Consider the following 17,919-nt stretch of genomic DNA (forward strand, 5'->3'; position numbering starts at 1 on the left):
GGTTAGGTTTTTTTTTTCCACTGTAATGACACTGCATGTTAAAAGAATTGAAAGAAGTGAAAGGAAACACTGCACAGCCGGTAAAAAACAAAGAAGCTGCATCTCAGGCCATCCCAAACAATGACTTTATTTTTTGTGGAACATCACCATGGCAGCCCCCATGGCAGCATCAACATCCTTCCCGTAAACCACAGGGAACGGAAAAACCCTTTCCACTTCTTGCCTCAGCACCTCGTTCCTGGCAAGGGCACTGCCGCTCCCCAGAACCCTCCTCACTCCAGTCTCCATCAGGCACTGCACAGGTAGCATGGAACAGAGGTTTTCAATGATGCCACGGCACAGAGCTCTGGTTACATGACCCAGAGAGAGGTCAGAGACAGCAATATTGCTCACTGATGCCAACTGCTCAGGAACGTGTCTCTCTCCAAATATGGTTGGGTGGATCAAGAGTTTGCTGTTGGTTTGGGCCAAGGCTGCTTTGATTATCTTTGTATAGATGGCAGACTCCTGGACCTGAAGTCCTGCAGATGGGAAATACCATGTTACTCATCTGAAGAGATCCAGTGTATCTTACATGTGGAAACTTAAAGCGGACAATCCACCCTTCAGCAAAATAGGTCTATCTTCTTCTGTGCCCCAGAAGTCATTGTTTTTCCAGGTTTATGAATCACAGTTCTCCCATCCAATTTTATCTAGAACCTGCATTACTTAAAATCCTTTTCAGGTTACAGAAACTGCCTTTCCTGACAACACAGCTATTCATCTTTGGCTATACTGTCCTAAGTTACAAAAAACAACACCTTTAAACACATTAACAGCAGATTTCAGCTTCAGTGGCTGAATTGCACACGAATGCAAAGTTCACTTCAAGTACTCACTGCAAGAATAATTTCAGAGCTTATTTCTGTATTGCAAAACCCAAGAAATGGTTAAAAAAACCCGTGAAGACCACATTTAAAGCACTTGGAAGATATTACATGAGTTTAAGTCTTAAAATCCATTAGAGTGCTGCAAAATATGAAGCAAAAGGCAACTGATCTAATCAAGGGACTCTTCCGGACTGCATTCATACATAATTAGAAGGCTGTCCTCAAATTCACTGGCTTTTACTTTTGAAAATCAACTTGCAAAAAATAATCCTCTTGTGTTCTTAAGACAAAAGAAAACCCAAAACCTAGGGGCAATGTGAATGTGGAGTCCAAGCATGACAGTCCCAGCATGTTCCTAAGCTTCAGCAGGAAATTCCAGAGATCTGGGAAGCATGACCCAAGAGTTACATCCTCATTCCCTATGTGGCATGAAAAAACAGCTCAAGTCCTGTTCCTTTACCTTAGCTTCTTTTTACCCTGCTGATGAATCAAATTTTTAAGCTGTCCTTGAAATATAACCTTGAAAATACAGCTATCCTATATTTTACGCTACCCTTGAAATAGCTTACCTAGCTCTTCTGCCCACTGTGCCACCATGTCCACAAACATTGCTAGCACGTTGCCCCCATTAAGTGATGCTGCCACAGCCAAGTAGTCACCATTGAAGTAGGGAAAATAAGTAACAGCTGAGGAAGGATCTGGCATGTCTGGAGGCTGGAAGCCAGGAGGCATTGAGATACTCAGCTGAGCAGAGGTGCTGATATTAAGAACTAGAACATAAAAGCAAAAAATAAATCAGTGTTTTACTAGGCTACCCTGAAGGAGGACAATGAGAAAACCAAGCAAGATACCAAAATGATCATACCTGCGTCAGTTCTCTCAGTCAGACAGGAATACACAGAGCACTGAAAATCCCCCAGAGCAATTCCTACTTTTGCTCCTTTGGGGATTCCATGCCATGCACTGACTGTCCTGCCTGCAATACTGCCAGGGTCTCCCACCTCCGGAAGCAAGTGAATGGGAAAGCCAGATTCTTTCAATCTGCAATCAGAACAATATTATTGCAGGAAAGCAGTATGGGAATGTGTAGCATGACTACAAAGGCCTCTTTGAGGTCACAGATGAACCCAGACATGCATTTGTGCCTGCTGGATTTATGGATGCTTTCACCTATTTGGAAAGCTTTGTCTTGGACAGGGGCAGCATTCCAGTTCAATGAGCTGGATAAACCAGAATCATCTAGAAGAATAAATAGCTTTCCTTTATATGCACCTTGATTACCTGAGATTATAGAGCAGTACATGTTCAGCAAGTTTACCCTAGTGGTGTCATATGGACAAGCAATTCCAGGGCAAAGGGACAATCACAAAACCAGAAAAAAAATGCAACTTCACAGAACTTTAAGATGTCATGCAGTTAGTGGTTCAAAACCAAACCACAAAGAGTTAAGTCCAACAAACTCCTTACATAAGATACTCTATATTGCTACAGCAATAACACCAAATTAACAACAGCTCAGTAGGCCAAATGAAGTTTCTGTCACTCTTTCATACCTTCATGAGCAGATCTTTTCACCTTGGAGTCCTGGCCTAACCTAAGCTCTGAATTATATAAGGCCTTAGCACTCAGCCCTGAAAGAGCAAATCATTAAAATAAGTAAGTAAATTCTTGAAAGAGCAAATCCTTAAAATAAATAAGTGAATAAATAAACTGATTCCCTATAAAACTTGCTGAAGATCTGTAACTCTTAGGTATTACCACAAGTAAGTCCTAGTAGTTACGAAGGAGCTCAGCTGAATGAACTACAGAACTGTCTTTTATCATCACAACATCTTGGCTGCAGCATGCACTTGCCCACCCCATCCCATCACAGAAAGGAAGAGAGCAGTTTGGTATATGAGGCCTCACTGATGAGTCTCTCAACTCTGCTCTCTTAGGTATTTCTAAAATACCATGCCAGATTTTATATAATTTAGACATATGCACCTTACAGAACAAACTCTCAATAGTTCTTCAGTACAGGCCACACATACATAGAAGTAACTTTCAATCACTTTTTATCTGTAGCACTCTCATACTTAGGGCCCAGAGATGTTCACATTGCCCATCACAAGCAATATACAAAACCCATTCAATGCCCTTAGCACTTACATATCAGTATTCCAGCTTTTATTTCTGGAATTAAAATATCCCCAGCTGGCAGCATTCTGGACAGACATGAGTGGCTTCCTCAGGTCACACAACATGGCAACCACGTAGTCATGGATAGTGCCAGCTGCATCGTAAGACTTCAGAAAACCTGGACTTTTAAACAAAACACATTAAAACCAATGAGGGGCACTTTAAGGCAGAGGGAGCAAGATTACTTCCATTGCTACAAGAAGCTTTAGACAAGTGTGGGCCCATCTAAAAATGTAACAGCCATCTCAGTGATAAGCCTGGACTTTGTTGTTTTGGTTTGGTTTTGTAAGTGGAATTTGCTTTCCAAGCTGTTACTGCAGCAGCAATAATTACCTACTGTTGGAAGATGGAGAGACAAAGGCTTTAAGGAACGAGTTGTCCAGGTTCAAAAGCACACCACTGCAACAGTTACCAGGAAGGCGGTAATTGTTTGCACAAAAAAATGATCCTGGAGGTCATTTGTTGATGTGTTTGTTGATCCTGGAGCATTTGAGAAAAGTATGTAAATTCCTGCAGTTGTTCTAGGATCCACAAATTGTATGAATGGAAACATACCAATGGTTAAATAAAACAGGAACAAAGCAAAGCAGCTGAACTCAAACAGCTCTAAAGCAAGATCACGCCATGCTCCATGTATTTGCTGGACACACACTGTAAGAAACCAAGATCTAGTAAGTTTTTGCCCATTTATTGAACCTGAACTCATTGCAGAGAAAGACTTTGGCTCTTTGAAAAACAGCATACTGCAGACATAACTGAGGAACAAATCTTGCTGATGCCAAGTCATAAGTGAAAAATTATATCCTCTGCAAACACACCACAGAAAAGCAGACCATTTTTAACACCTCATAAGGATCTCAGTGCCTAAGGAAGGAAGGAACTGAAATTAATTTAAAGAATATTTGTTTTAGCATCTGGCAGCAAGCAGACAAAGCAACTCAATTACTGTTTTAGGCATGCTTGCATTTTTCACAGTCTGCACAAGGCAAAATTATAATGTTCAAACTGCATTAGCAGAGCTCCTCTGAGTGGTGGGACAGACTAGAATGATTCTACAGTTCTTTAAGGCTTTTGTTACTATATGGTCAAAAGCTTTTCTTTTTATTACAGAGATCTGCAATATTTTTATGAGGTCAGAGAATCTTGTGCTTAGTGGCATACAGTTTATATTGAATACTGCCATTTTAAATATTCTTTGAATACTTATTTAATATTATGATTAAAGAGAAACACAGCCACTCAGCTTATAGTGGCACTAACATGCTACAGGAATACTAATTGTCACAGAAATTCAAGATGAGAAACTGCCAGTCAACCACCTAATAAGGAAATGCTTTCGAGAAACAATGTACCTCTTCTTTAAATACCAGTAGACTGTGGCACATCCAAATCCTGTAGCCAAGCTGATATGCGACTGTGGCAGAGGAAGAGAAGAGAGGAAGGTAGGACTGCAGCGGGTGTCTTGCCAAGTAACCAGATGACTGACTTCCTCTGGCTCAAAGGTAGGTCCTGGGCCACTCTCTGTCCACTTGCAACCTGAAATACACAGTTTCTGAGAAGTCCAGCAACCCCCTGCAGCATAGTCCACCTGGCACTCCTCATTTCTCGCCACTTTTGATGATTTGTCAAATATATTGGAAAAAGAGCAGAAACATAGCCTGTAGTGACTGTAATCAAATTAATTAGTCATGGTTTTCAGCCCTAGATAACATCATAATGGCAGTCATCCTCTGCTAAAACAGAGGTTGGTATCCAAAGGCCTTCATTCTCTAACAAGCACTCCTAGTGCCTACAGGAACAAGCAATTTGCACCCTTAGATATTAATGATGCAACTTAAATATCAGGTTATCCAAAAAACAACCAACCAATCAACCCTTCAGTTCTGGTATGGGAGGTAATGAGCTGATATGACAGCTCTCATATACAAACCTTAACTGGGAGCTGCCACATCATGACCTAAAGAATGATTTATTAGTAACCAACTGCCTATGATGGATAGCATGTAGTTTCATCACCTTTTGAAACAAATGAAGAAAAAGCCTGGATCTATATGTGTTAAGCAATGGACTGTGAAGTACTAAAGAGTATCCCTTCCTTCTGCTATGCAACAAAACTTCAAAAAGGTAGAATAGCGTTTAATTCGGTTTTTGGTTTTACCAGCCCAGAATGTCCTTTGAACAGAGATCACCACACCTTTGATGAAACTTTCACATTCTTCCACATAAAGGCCTCAGCTAAATTACGGTGACTTCTCAGAGCCTTCTCAGCAATGTCTGCTATTGCTCCAGTCCAGCGTGCTACTTCTTGCCCCAACATGCTCACCACAAAAAGTTCTGCAAAGGCAGCACACCTACCTGCCAGAGCAGAAGTGTAAGCAGAGGCTAAGCTCAAGCACTGGCATGTGATGTTTGCTCACACACTCCACAGCATAGCTTTGGCCTCTGACAATTACTGCTCTCCCAGGTTATGCCTGGTCACAGTGTGGGGATGGGGGATAGGACAGGCCATGAGCTGTCTCCATAACTAAGGCAGCCTGCTGGTTTTCCCATGGGGTGGGATCAGGGTTTCAAGCTGTGCTGTGCCACTTATCCTACAGGTCAGAGAAGAGACTCAGCTGTCTGACTAGCACAAATATGGCTAAGAGTCTTTCTTGGGCTGGATACAGCTACACTCACACAGTAAAAAGCAGCCGTGAAAGCTGGAAACTACTAGGTGAAAGATGCAAAGCAAACACATTATTTTTCTTGTTCCTTAATTCCCTGTTCTATCAAATCTGTTTGAACAGAATTTCCAATTTGTTTGCTTTTCTAGTTTTAAATGGATGCTAAGAAAAATTATTAACCATAAATCTAACCCTAAAGGATGCTATTAAAAATGTAATTTGTGTCCCAAAGTGCATAGATCCACTTAGTCTACTCAAAACAAATGAGAGCTAACACCCTCTTTCACTTGACAGAAATGAAACAAAAGTGGACTGTGGCTTTAGGAAATAAAATATTAACCAATATGCCATAAGAATCTATGTCTGCCATGAACCCATGAGGCTTTGGTATGCAGCCCTTGGGACAGCTGGAAAGCCAGCAACAGCTCCTTTGGTCCATCAGCCTTTGCATTTCTTTCTTTCCTTACAGCCAGTAATGAATAGCCCAGTGTCTCTTAAAGCAATTAAGACCCTGACAACTTTTGACAGGCAGTGACTAACACTTTTGGGAAATCTGTTCTGTGATTTACAATACATTTTTGCTTAATTTGCCTAACTTCTATAATTATGAGGCTTGCATAATTGCTCAGATGTGCACACCATAAGGTAATGAGAAAGAAGACATGGAACCAGATTCTGAAAGCCTTAGACTTCAGTTCTGAAACAAGCAAACAAAACAGGCCTGAAAACACCATTTACTGAACTGCAGTTTCCTTCTGCTTTACCTTCAAACAGCATTTCAAAATACCTGTTCTGCTACTGCTATGCACATTGTAATGTAAAAATCAAACACGTCTTATTTTTCAAAGCATATATAAAACTGCCACTACGACTCCTGCAGAATCATTAGAAGGTATTGAGGTACTGGACAACAGATAGTTAAGTGTTTTATGAGGTAAGATCCACTTCAGGTCGTTCATATGATGCACAAGGTCTTTCAACTGGCAGCATATAGCTTATGATGAACATATTGGACAAGTCACAAGTATGTTATTCCTCTTTCATATTAATAATTGTGCTGATTCTGCAGTGATCTCATTAGGATAAATGCTTTAACAAATCTGTGTAAACAATATCCTTAACTGAAATTCCAATAATTTAAAAGCATTTCCACAGATCTTCTGTCAATTCTGTTTTACTGAAGACCAAAGCAAACACACAGCAGTTTCCTACAGATAGTTTCAGAGTTAAAATCACATTTTCTGTATCATAATACTCCAAACAGGAATGGCAAAGAATTAATGTTACCTTTATCTCTTTTCCAAAATACAATCCCATGCATTTGTCCTGTAATACCAATGTGACTGACTCTTTGAAGCTGCTGCTGAGGTAGAGCAGCAAGGCATTCATTGAGTGCTCTTACTATTCTCCGGACATCCTGCTCCATTCCCTGCAATCACAAAACATTATTCTGATCATAAAACCATTAGGGTTCACTCAGTGTATTTATTAAACAAGACTACTCAAGTCAGAAGTGAGCAACAGAATTCATTTAGCTTAATAGTATGTAATAGAATGACATTCACTACTAAATTGAAAAAATAAAAAAAAGCAAAAAACCCACAAAACCACAGGAACTAAAACCCAATACCAGCAAGCTCAGAATGAGATAACAGCCTCTTAAACTGAAGGCCAGATAATCTCCTAAGTTACCATACTCATCTATACATTTAAAAAAATCCATTAACATTGACTACATGCTTTCACTAGTTCATCTTCTATATTGCTCTTCTTTTTCCCCACAAAGAGGATTACTGTTGTGCTCTGACTGGCATGCAGTTTCCCTTATAAGCTCCTCTCCATCTACTCCCCGTTGATTTCGATGATGCTGATACTTCCTTTCTGGATATTCCATTCCTAGAACTCCCCATCAAACTGATCTACTCGGCAAACTGACCAAACCACACCACAAAAGAAGCTGCATTCCAGCTTTCTCACTGAATTTCAAGGATTCCGATTACTTTGTGACAGACCAGTGTGAAGGTTACAAGCAAAAGTATTCAAATACGGTCTACATACAGATGTGAACCACTCTGCATACACATCATTTTAGCTGCATAAACATGACTGTACAGAGGGGTTGGCCTGTTTGGTATTTTTGCTCAGAAGTTAGCTCCTGGGATCACTTCATTACTAGGCCAGAGGCATGTTGGTATGTATTTTTTATGATTCTGATTCACCCTTTCTTAGATTGACCAACACAATAGATGTAAAGGTCTTTAATAGGAGCACATGCTTGTGGTTCTTTCCACAGGGAATTTCCAGTTATTATTCTATCTCACATTAAAGTGCAAAACACCCTTCTAGTTGGCACGTGGTTGCTGTTTCTTGACAAGCAGTGTCAAAGACAAGGTGATGGCTCACGGGAGAATAGTTTTAGATTGTTTTATGCGATTTTTCAAAACCTGAGTCTTTCTTAAATCAAGCAGCACTACTTGACTTTCTTCAACAGTAAAGTGAGAGCATTTTAATTCTATTTTCAGACACCCAGACACATGCAGCAACCATCTGCCAATCTAGGCATGAGAACAATCCAGGAAAACCACTGAAGTCTACACAGCGTAGCAAAACAACCCAGCCGCTACAAGGCAAGGCCAGTATCCTGAAATCTGTCCACCCCTTACCTGCGGTCCAGCTTCCAGGCTACTGGCGTATGCCTGCGTCTCCCTGGAGCAACTCTCTGCCACCACTTGCTCTCGCTCTGCCCCTGTCAACAGGGCTGCTTTAACCGATGTCGTACCCAAGTCGATGCCCAGCACGCAAGCAGGCCCAGGCCTGCCTGCTGCCTCGCCAGCTGCCATGGCTATGGTGAGAGGAGATTGCTTTCACCTTCCCCACCAAGCACAGGCCTCTGTACAGCGGCTAGACCAGCATCCACCAGGCTGAATCCCACACTGATCCTTGCTGCCTCTGAGGGGTAACTTGCCCCAAGAGCAGCAAGGGCGCAAGCTGTGTGGGCTCCCAACTCACAGTGCGCAGGACTGGGCTGAACTTTGCCCTCTGACTGAAGATGGACTTTACCCTCTGACTGAAGATGCCTCCCCTCAGCTGCGCCTGGCCGCTACCCCTCCGCCTTGAGCGTAACAAACTGTCTCTTTCCCGGGGCTCCCCAGTGACCTGCGCAGCTTTAAGCTGAACTTTAATAAACTACCAGAGCCACAAACTCGCCCGCCCTCCGCTCCCAGCTCTCCCTCCTCCCAGCCCCACCACCACCAGCCCGACGCACTCTGCCGCACCCAATATGGCGCCCGAGGGCGGCCGCACCGGCGCTGGGCGGGGAGGTGATGAGCGGCCGCCTCACATGAGAAGCTGAAAAGGGAAGAGCCGGGACGGAGCCGCGGCAGTGGCAGGAGGTAGGCGCTTGCTCCTCCGCGCTCCCCCCTCCTCCTCAGTGTTAGTGTTAGGACGCTCTAGGACAAGCGTGAGATGTCCCCTCTGCCCTATGTCCCCTGAGGGGAGGGCGGCGGGGACTACAAGTCCCAGGGAGCACCGCGTTGCCGGGGGTGGTGGTGGTGGTGATGATGGTAGAGATGCAATGGCTGCTGAGATTTGTAGTCCCGAGGGGAAGGGGAGGGTCTTTCAGGGGGCGGGAGCTGTGTGTGTGGCGGGAGCGGCTCCAGGTATGAGGTGTAGATGGCGTCGGGGGAGTCTGGGAAGGCAGAGGGACTGAATTGGTGCTCTCTGGTGGGTGCCGAGTTCCTCAGCCGGGCTGTGGTGGGTACCGTTTGAAGGGTGCCGCCGGCTGAGGGAATGGGCAGGGGTCCCCTCAAAAGGTGTGAGTCCTAAGCAAAGCTTTCTCCCTGCTTTTTCTGCAGGTTTTCCACCATGAGGATGCAATGCCTGCTCCCTACTCTGCTGCACCTCTCCCTTGTGGTGCTGGGGCCTAGCGGTGAGTGTCTGAGCATGCCAGGTTGGGCCATGGGGCTCCCTTAGGCAGGGGCCAGTTCCACATCTGTAAATGGTGGGAAAGGGCTGCTCTGCAGTGTCCCTGTTACACCTCTCTGGGGAGACCTGTGCCCTCTTCTTCCATGATACCGTTGACTTGGTGTGCTCCTGCACAGACAGTGCTATGCTAAGGCACTATCGTGATGGAGCACTCACCTCTGCAGAAACAGGTTAAATACTGTCTGTGGTGCAGTCAGCGATGAACTGGGGAACTCTCCTGCCTTTAAATAACATCTTAAGAACACTGTGTAATATAGAATCATAGAATAGTTAGGGTTGGAAAGGACTTTAAGATCATCAAGTTCCACACCCCTTGCCATGGGCAGGGACACCTCCCACTAAACCATGCCACCCAAGGCTCTGTCCATCCTGGTCTTGAACACCGCCAGGGATGGGGTGTTCACAACCTCCCTGGGCAACCCATTCCAGTGCCTCACCACCCTCACAGTAAAGAACTTGTTCCTTATACCTAAACTTCCCCTGTTTATATATATGTATGGCAATAAGAAAAAAAATATCTGTTTTTTTTTTCTCCATTTCTAATCTTATTTACCTCTTTGTTCTTTCTCTTGTGTCCTTTAAACATACAGTGAATAAAATAGACTTAGATTCCAAATGTCAAAATCATTGACATGTGACCACCTTACGGTTTTGATACCGGTTTTATTGGCTCTTGGAATCTCAGCCTCTCTTGAAGTATTATGTGGTATAACACAGCTGAATTGTTGCAAGTGTGCCACTTAATGGTGATATTTCAGAGCACTATAGTAAGGTGCTTGTGATTCCTTCAGTGTGAAGATAAATATACATTTGCTGGAACATCTGGGCACCTGAATTGAATTGTGACCCAAGAAGCTATTTTAAAATAGATCTGGGGCATTTATGACTCCCAAGTTACTAGGATCACATCAAGAAACAATTAGCGTGGGTTTGAAGTATCTATAGCCGCCTCTTGGCGTGAACTTTTGTTGCACTTCAAATATTTAAGTTGCTTCCTTGTAATGAGTTCAAGTGACAGTTACTTCTCTTTTAAAGTTTTTTAGTCTCCTTGAAATAAGCTCCCATCCCTTTGTTGTTTGCCATATGTACTCACTGTATTAATCTGACACCACAGGTACCAATGGACAAAATGTCTACATCACAAAAGAAAGCAGGTGGTTCTTCTGAAGGAGCTATTAATTATTCACAGTAATTGAGATGTGTAGGGTTGTTTTGTTTTGCCTCTTTTTTTTTTTTTTTTTTCTGTCTCAGATGGAGTTGTTGTATTGTCTGTCCCTGAAGTGGTTTCATTCGAAAGTGGAAGTTCAACAAATGTCACGATCTCTCTGAGGTAAAATAATGATTGCATCTTTACTTTCTTTTTGGAATGGGAGATGAGCAAGCAGGTAGGACTTGGCTATATGCTTAAGACTTCCCTGCAGACTCAGTTAATTGTTGTTCATACAGAGTAAATCTTAATGGTGTGACTGCCCATTTCTAGACTATTACATTGCTTAGTACAGTATGGATCAGGATAGTACAGCATTCTCATAAACATCTTTGATTGGCCTCTGATAACACCCCATGCCATTTGTATGGGAAGTTGAGCTGGAAAATATGTTTTATACTGTCTGCCCTATATTAGCTTACTGAACTGTCTTACGTAAGTGAACATAGAGTTCCTTCATTTCTAAAAATAGATGCTTAAGAGAAACTTATATTTCCTAGAAGGATCACCAAGAAGGTTTTATCAAGCAAACAGAACTCAGTTTCTAGCAAAGAAATACAGCTAGTCCAGAGTGGGGGCTGATGCACCTCAGTCTCATTGTTTAGTAAAAAAATGCATTGTTTACCCATGTTTTTGCTGTGTCAGCCTCTTCCCAGGAAAGGACCGTTAAAAATATGCACCCCCTCACCTTTGGATCTCAAAGTTTGTGTAAAGGGAACAGTCACATGAAAATCTAAGAGCTGTGATAAAGAGGCTCTGTGGTGTATGACATTCGTTGTTTGCAAGAGGTGTAAGGATTTAGCAAATACTCTCCCAGAGCCTTAAAGCAATCTTTGTGAACTCAAGCACCAGTCTAACTTGTTTTTTCTGCCTTCACAGGGCTCCATTAAATGAGACACTTGTGATAACTTTTAACATTACGCACTCATCAAAGCACAGCACCATTATTGAACTGCCTGATGAAGTAAGTGACAGAACAGATTTCTGACCTTATGCAAAAGCCTTCCACTAGTTTGGCGTAACTCTCCTTTTTCTTCCCTCTGCTTTGTCTTGCAGGTACAATTGCCTGCAGGTCACACTAAAGCAGAATTCCAAGTGAAAGCAGATGATGTTGGACAAGTAACAGTTTATCTTTATACAATTAATTCCAACTTAACTGGGTGAGAAACTGGTTTTTAGTTCCACTTGCTATCTTACAGCTTCCTCTGGGGTAACTACTTCCTCCTTATAGTTAAATAGCTGATGGGACATGGGTGGTATGTAGCTGAGATGTGTCCCTCCAGCAATCCCAAAGCTATTCAGCTAAATACAGGGTATGGAAGCAGAGTGATAGTCTTGGTATTTTAGATTTCATTACTAAATGACTCATGAGTTCTTGTGGTTCCTTAGTCTGGTTTTAATAACCCCTCCTAAAAGTATCAAAACTACTTGTCAACTTATCTGATCTGGGAAGCATTTGATTGTAAATGTCCATCGGGATACTATTTTTAGTGTGCAGAACTTGTTCTGGAGTGCAAACAGCCTGATGCAGCTGTGTGCCTGTGTCACTACCATGAGATACAGGCGTCTTGCTTTCTAATTAGTTTCTCTTTTTGCAGATGCCTGTCCTCCCTAATAAAAAAACAATCTAGAAAGATGGAGAAAGTTGGATTGTATTTGTTGCCCAAATGCTACTGAGTAATAGGATGCTTCTGTTTTACTTCCTTGTTTTGCTTCTGCTTTTAAGGCTCTAAGCAAATGCAGAGGTAAGCATGTGAAGTGCTCAACAGGACAGGATGATCATGAGGCTTTGCTGGCAGGCTGTGAAAAGTGAAACTCTGCTCTTGCATAACAGATGTTGTGCTATGAAAGTGGAAGCCATAAGCACAAGATGACTTTTTTTAAGATTTCTGTGGTAATGGAGTGGAAAAGAAAGAGGCAAGAAGGAAAGGGCAGGTTGAGGGTAGGAGTGAGAGATGTCCCAAACACAAGTGCACTAAGGAAAAGGGGAGCATCTCAACTGAAATTAACTCCGAATCTCTTGCCTTGTCTCAACACCTGCTCTCTGTTTTCTCAAAGCAGAACACTGCAAAATCTCCTGAAAAAGTGTGAATTATTAAAAGTGCAAATTAACTCATTGTCTTTGCATTACCCATCAGACCTAGGATTCAATTTCAAGTGATTCATAGCATCATAGTGAGATACGCTGATGAGGTGATTGGCTGGATCTATTTCCTTGCTTGGTCTATCTCCTTTTATCCTCAACTCTTTGAGAACTGGCGTCGAAAAAGGTAAAGAGACTTCAGATGCGTTTGCAAGTCAGTTAAGCACTTACTTCTTCAAATCATATTCCTAGCTTCAGTTACATCCATCTTGGTTATTGTGAATTATGCATGAAAAGACAGGGCGGGGAGGGGGGGAAGTAAGGCAAATACAGGGCCTGAATAAATGCAGCTCTAGTGAGCTTTTATGCATGCAGTTCAGAGGAAAGTGCATGCATCCTGCAGACACCTAATCCTCAGGTTTGGCATCCAATACTGATTTGTGATAGAGGAGGCTTGCCCATTCACTTTGGTGTCACTCTGTAAATCATCTGGCTGAACCAGTTGTGATGACCACTTTCAAAAATTACTTACCTTGTGAGCAGTTTGTACTGTACTCATTAGGCCAGTTCCCTTTAAATTAAGTGGCTCTAAGTAGAAACATTATTATATATGAAAACTAAAGCATTTCTTCTGGCAAAGATGCACTACTACTTCCATGGATTCAGGCTGGAATGAATTTATCAGACTATCTGAGCTCATGGCAGCATGAAGTTAAACAGCAGGGACACAGCTGTGACAAAGCTGTCATGAGTACAAGTGCCTGGCATATGAGGAATATTTCACCTTGCTTCCTGATAGACTCACAGCATCATGTTACAATGCCTTTCATTTATATAAAAAATTGCCTATAAATCAGTACGTTGTAGGGTCGAGTTGTTGCTGGAACTGGCTATAAAGATCATGCATATTTCTCATACATTTTTCCTCCCTTTTCTAGCGTTGTTGGACTAAGCTTTGACTTTCTAGCATTAAACCTTACTGGCTTTATAGCATACAGTGTATTTAATGTTGGACTCTTCTGGATACCCTTAATTAAAGTAAGCATAATTATCTCTTAATACTTGCCAGGGGTTGGGTATCTGTAGAAGGGAATTAAGGTATTTAGTTGCTTTTGGTTTCCCTTACCTTTAGGAGGAATTCTTAGTCAGTTATCCCAGTGGGGTGAACCCTGTGGCTATCAATGATGTTTTCTTCAGTCTCCACGCAGTAGTCCTAACTCTCCTCACCGTTATGCAGTGCTGCATCTACGAAGTAAGTGTCAACACTGGGCTCTGCCAGAGCTCCCTCTGCCGGGCACCTCACCACTCACCGTCTGCTCCTTTTGGGCTCCGAAGTTCTATTCGTTGCACTTTCTCTGGCCTTTCAAGAAGTCAGGCTTCACAATCCATCTGCCTTTACCTTTCCTGAGCGAGGAGCAATTTCAGGAAGCTTAGCTACTTCAGCCTCGGGATGTTGTGAGCTCCAGCTCCTTAGGTACTCAAAATAACTGAGGCAAACAGCCAAGTTCATAAAGTTCCCTAACAGATCTCTAGCCAGCAATAGATTACAGTTCTACACAGAACAAATGCTGCTTTGTGCTTTTCTGTTTCCTCACTACATGGACCATTCTTCAAGGTATGTCCTTTGGGATTCCCTGCAATTCATCCAGCTTGTTTTGTTTTTTTTTCTCTCAACTTCCTTTCTCCTAAAACAGTTGCAAAGATCCTTTTATAATTCCCACCGTTTTCAGGTGAGACTGCTTATTGTAGTCAGGTGTTTCTTTAATTCCCATTGATTGTTATACTTGGGTGGTCTTTATTTAATTCCTGTTGTAAAAGTCTTTGATGTGAACAGCTAATTTTCTCTAGCTGATAAGTTTCTCTCTTGGTACTTCCTTTGGTAATCCTAAGCCTAAAAGTCTAACAGCCTGTGTGTCACCACTGCTAGGTGCAATAGTCTTTTCTAGTCAAGAATTAGAAGGCAATCATGAATGAATCGTTTAGCATAATGGCATTAGCAGCCTTTTTCATATGTAGGAGCTCTTGATAGCATCACACTGAATGCAGGAGACTGTTCCAGATGTGGCACTGATAATAGGCATCATAAATACTCAAGAATACTGCCACATAGTGTATTTCACTTCATGGACAGCAGTGTTCCAAATGATTGATGTTGAATATTGCTCATCAGCTCTTGCAAACCTGTAGCTTGTTGCTGTAGCACTCACTTAAAATTCCCTTGTGGTATGATCCTAACTCATACAAGAATAGCTTTGGACTGTAACTTTGCATAGTCATGTATATTCTGTATCTTACAGTGTGTCTGGGGATGTATGGTTAGGCTGGTCTAAGTGTATCTGCATTTCTGTTTCAGAGAGCAGCTCAGAAAGTATCTAAAGTTGTTGTTGGGCTACTGGCACTTGCATGGATCTTCACGTTTACGACACTGTTTCTTGCTGCAGCTGAGGAAATGACATGGCTACAGTTCTTATTCTGCTTCTCTTACATTAAGTTAGCAGTCACACTGATAAAATATTTTCCACAGGTAAATCTGAACTTTTCTGCTTTTCTACTACATTTCTCTCACCCTAGCTTGTCATGTGTGCTCTTGAAAGTCTGACTAAACCAGCAGTGATTATTTATTAAGTCTTCTAGTGACAAAGCCAGAGTAGTTACACAGAAGGCTTCTTAAACGTTAGTCTCAGAAATCTTGTACGTGATGTGCTGACCAGCTTTGTGTTGCGCTCTCAGGCATACATGAATTACTGTCGGAAAAGTACAGAGGGATGGAGTATTGGAAATGTATTGCTTGACTTTGCTGGTGGAAGCTTCAGTCTTCTCCAGATGTTTTTGCAGTCATACAACAATGGTAAGGTTAGAACTGAAGTGGTGGGGCCTTTCTTAACAGGTTGGGAGAAGCCTGCTACAAAGCAGGTATTAAACCAGTAGGTCATTTTGGGAGAATGATGTTTGTGCTATAGTATGGGTAGATGTTCTTATATAAGAATAAAGAATCTCTTCCTTGAAAACAGAAAATGAAATAGCTATTTTGTAGAAACCATATGAACAGCTATTAATTAGCTTTGCATAAGATGTGCACTACAGTTAGTTTTAAGGTGTATCTAAGCAGTGCAGGTAATAAACATGAACTTCTCTAATATGCATGACATAACCTTGTAGTCATGAGACAACACTACACTTGAGGAGTTAGTTTTAACTTTCTAATTTGGTGTTTGACAGATCAGTGGAAGTTAATATTTGGAGATCCAACCAAGTTTGGCCTGGGTGTCTTCTCCATCATCTTTGATATTGTTTTTATGGCCCAACACTACTGCCTTTATAGGAGACAAGGGTATGAACCTTGTGAATAACATCACTTCTGAAGACAAAAACTTTAAGTTGAACTTGCTCTACCCTGGCTGAGGGCTTTCAAGATGCCTACTGACAGTTCTTATGTGTTTGTACTTTGATCCTCTCGGGTGTGGAATACAAACTGTTGCCTTGCAAAATGCCAGATGCCTTAAAGGACAGCAAGCTATCTTGACACTGCTTGCAAATGGAAGACTCATGCCTGTTGAAGCTGCAAAGGCAGCTTAGTGTGAGCTGTCCAAGCAACATATGGCTCTTTTCCCATTAGCAACAAGGAAAAGAAAGACCAGAGTGATGTCTGATTGGAAGTAATGCACAAAGAGCCACAATCTAGCTCCCAAACATCTGAGATAATGTTTAAGCAACCACTTAGTATCTTAATGTAATGACTAAAGACTGTGGATGTAAGTGCTGCTGCTGCCGCCTCCTCATGGACTGATCACCACCACTCAGGTTGGTTGTTAACAGCTGTAGTGGTACATAAAAGAATGAGGTTGGTAATTCAGGTTCTAGTATTTGTGTATTTGTAATATCTTCTATTAAAAATACGGAGAAGCAGAAATTGTATTCTTATTTCACTGAAAGCTCTCTCAAAGGTGCTAAATAACTAGTGTACTTACTTCATTTTCCTGAGTTCTACTGCTATACCTTGAATCCTAAATGGTTAAAGAGTTTGCTAAGTCTTTAATAAGTGGATCATGTTAACAGCCCCATAATTAAATACATGTTTTGTTCCTGGGCAACTTTCCAACTACATGTGCTGTGATCAAGGTCTTAAGTTACATTTAAGCATTATACCCTTTAAAAGGACTAGAAGGGAATCCATGCATTTGTACTTTGAACAGTATTTAAAAGCTCAAATGCTAATGTGTCTTATGAGGTGTCAACCTAAGGAAGACTGGGACACTTCTCTCCCCTGCTGGAGTCCCAGTGAGGTATGACAGATCACTAACACTGCAAACATCCACCAGTGAAATCAGACATTACTAACTTCAGACTGCATTGTGCTGATGTAGTCCACAATTCACTCCGAGCCAGAAAAAAGGTCTCAGCTGGGGCATTCAAGAGATGTGGCATTCTTAAAATGTAAGGACAAACACCTTTGTTTTATTGTGTGTAAAATCAAAGTGAAGTAGCAGTACAAATAGCAGTGTATCTTTATAGTAAAAAAAAATAACTTTCAAGTTGGAAGCCTTAAAATTTACCATTGAATTATTAACTTACAAAATTCAAAAGCAGTATTGTAGTAATTCCATAGATATAAAAATGGTAAATAGGCATCTGCTGGTGTGTACAGAATAGTCTGAGATGCATTAATCAACATATGCATGTGGCACAGCAGTAATAAGTTAGTCTGCCACCTCCTCATGTTCTATTTACAACAGCTTACCTGAAGACTGCTTAAGTATAGGTATGTATAAATCAACTGAAGGGGATTAAGAACTCCAGTTTTTGATAACTGTAAAGGTAGCTGGTTAACAAACCACCAGGATGCTAGAAAATTATCTCAGTGTTGCAGCAGGAGCCTTAAATCCTGTGGCATGTTGATTTAAACTGAGTATCTTACCAGAAGCTTAAATTTGG

At 41.8% G+C, this 17,919-nt stretch overlaps 2 protein-coding genes across 4 annotated transcripts; one reads left to right on the top strand and one right to left on the bottom strand.

Moving 5' to 3' along the window:
* Window positions 1–103: 103 nt before the first annotated feature.
* Window positions 104–9,121, bottom strand: SHPK (sedoheptulokinase). 2 transcript variants are annotated; one of them, XM_062623505.1, is made up of 7 exons: window positions 8,989–9,121; window positions 7,001–7,142; window positions 4,403–4,586; window positions 3,021–3,173; window positions 1,735–1,910; window positions 1,439–1,639; window positions 104–521 (listed from the first exon to the last, which is right to left on the bottom strand). In XM_062623505.1, the coding sequence occupies exons 2-7, from the start codon at window positions 7,137–7,139 to the stop codon at window positions 127–129; spliced, it is 1,248 nt and encodes a 415-aa protein (XP_062479489.1). In that variant the 5' UTR covers window positions 7,140–7,142; window positions 8,989–9,121; the 3' UTR covers window positions 104–126. The 2 variants fall into 2 exon arrangements, with proteins under 2 accessions (XP_062479489.1, XP_062479488.1); XM_062623504.1 differs by lacking the exon at window positions 8,989–9,121 and adding an exon at window positions 8,377–8,739.
* CTNS (cystinosin, lysosomal cystine transporter) lies at window positions 9,015–17,089 on the top strand. Of its 2 annotated transcripts, none has more exons than XM_062623512.1 (11): window positions 9,015–9,105; window positions 9,568–9,641; window positions 10,949–11,027; window positions 11,784–11,868; window positions 11,961–12,064; window positions 13,043–13,174; window positions 13,926–14,025; window positions 14,120–14,239; window positions 15,341–15,511; window positions 15,718–15,835; window positions 16,207–17,089. In XM_062623512.1, the coding sequence occupies exons 2-11, from the start codon at window positions 9,578–9,580 to the stop codon at window positions 16,335–16,337; spliced, it is 1,104 nt and encodes a 367-aa protein (XP_062479496.1). In that variant the 5' UTR covers window positions 9,015–9,105; window positions 9,568–9,577; the 3' UTR covers window positions 16,338–17,089. The 2 variants fall into 2 exon arrangements, with proteins under 2 accessions (XP_062479496.1, XP_062479497.1); XM_062623513.1 differs by lacking the exon at window positions 9,015–9,105 and adding an exon at window positions 9,357–9,436.
* The last annotated feature ends 830 nt before the right edge of the window (window positions 17,090–17,919 follow it).

The sequence above is a fragment of the Pezoporus occidentalis genome, unplaced genomic scaffold (genome assembly GCF_034315485.1).
Source record: "Pezoporus occidentalis ecotype Australia unplaced genomic scaffold, CSIRO_AGI_Poc_V1 ctg253, whole genome shotgun sequence".
NCBI lineage: Eukaryota > Metazoa > Chordata > Aves > Psittaciformes > Psittacidae > Pezoporus > Pezoporus occidentalis.

Excerpts from the sequence above, each read along its gene's own strand:
- CTNS (XM_062623512.1), top strand. The coding sequence starts at position 9,578 with ATGAGGATGCAATGCCTGCTCCCTACTCTGCTGCACCTCTCCCTTGTG. Across the intron at positions 12,065-13,042 it reads ATTAATTCCAACTTAACTGG|ACCTAGGATTCAATTTCAAG; the intron begins GTGAGAAACTGG and ends ATTACCCATCAG. Across the intron at positions 14,026-14,119 it reads TCTGGATACCCTTAATTAAA|GAGGAATTCTTAGTCAGTTA; the intron begins GTAAGCATAATT and ends CCTTACCTTTAG.
- SHPK (XM_062623504.1), bottom strand. The coding sequence starts at position 8,553 with ATGGCAGCTGGCGAGGCAGCAGGCAGGCCTGGGCCTGCTTGCGTGCTG. Across the intron at positions 1,911-3,020 it reads AAAAGCTGGAATACTGATAT|ATTGAAAGAATCTGGCTTTC; the intron begins GTAAGTGCTAAG and ends TTCTGATTGCAG. Across the intron at positions 1,640-1,734 it reads GACTGAGAGAACTGACGCAG|TTCTTAATATCAGCACCTCT; the intron begins GTATGATCATTT and ends TTTATGTTCTAG.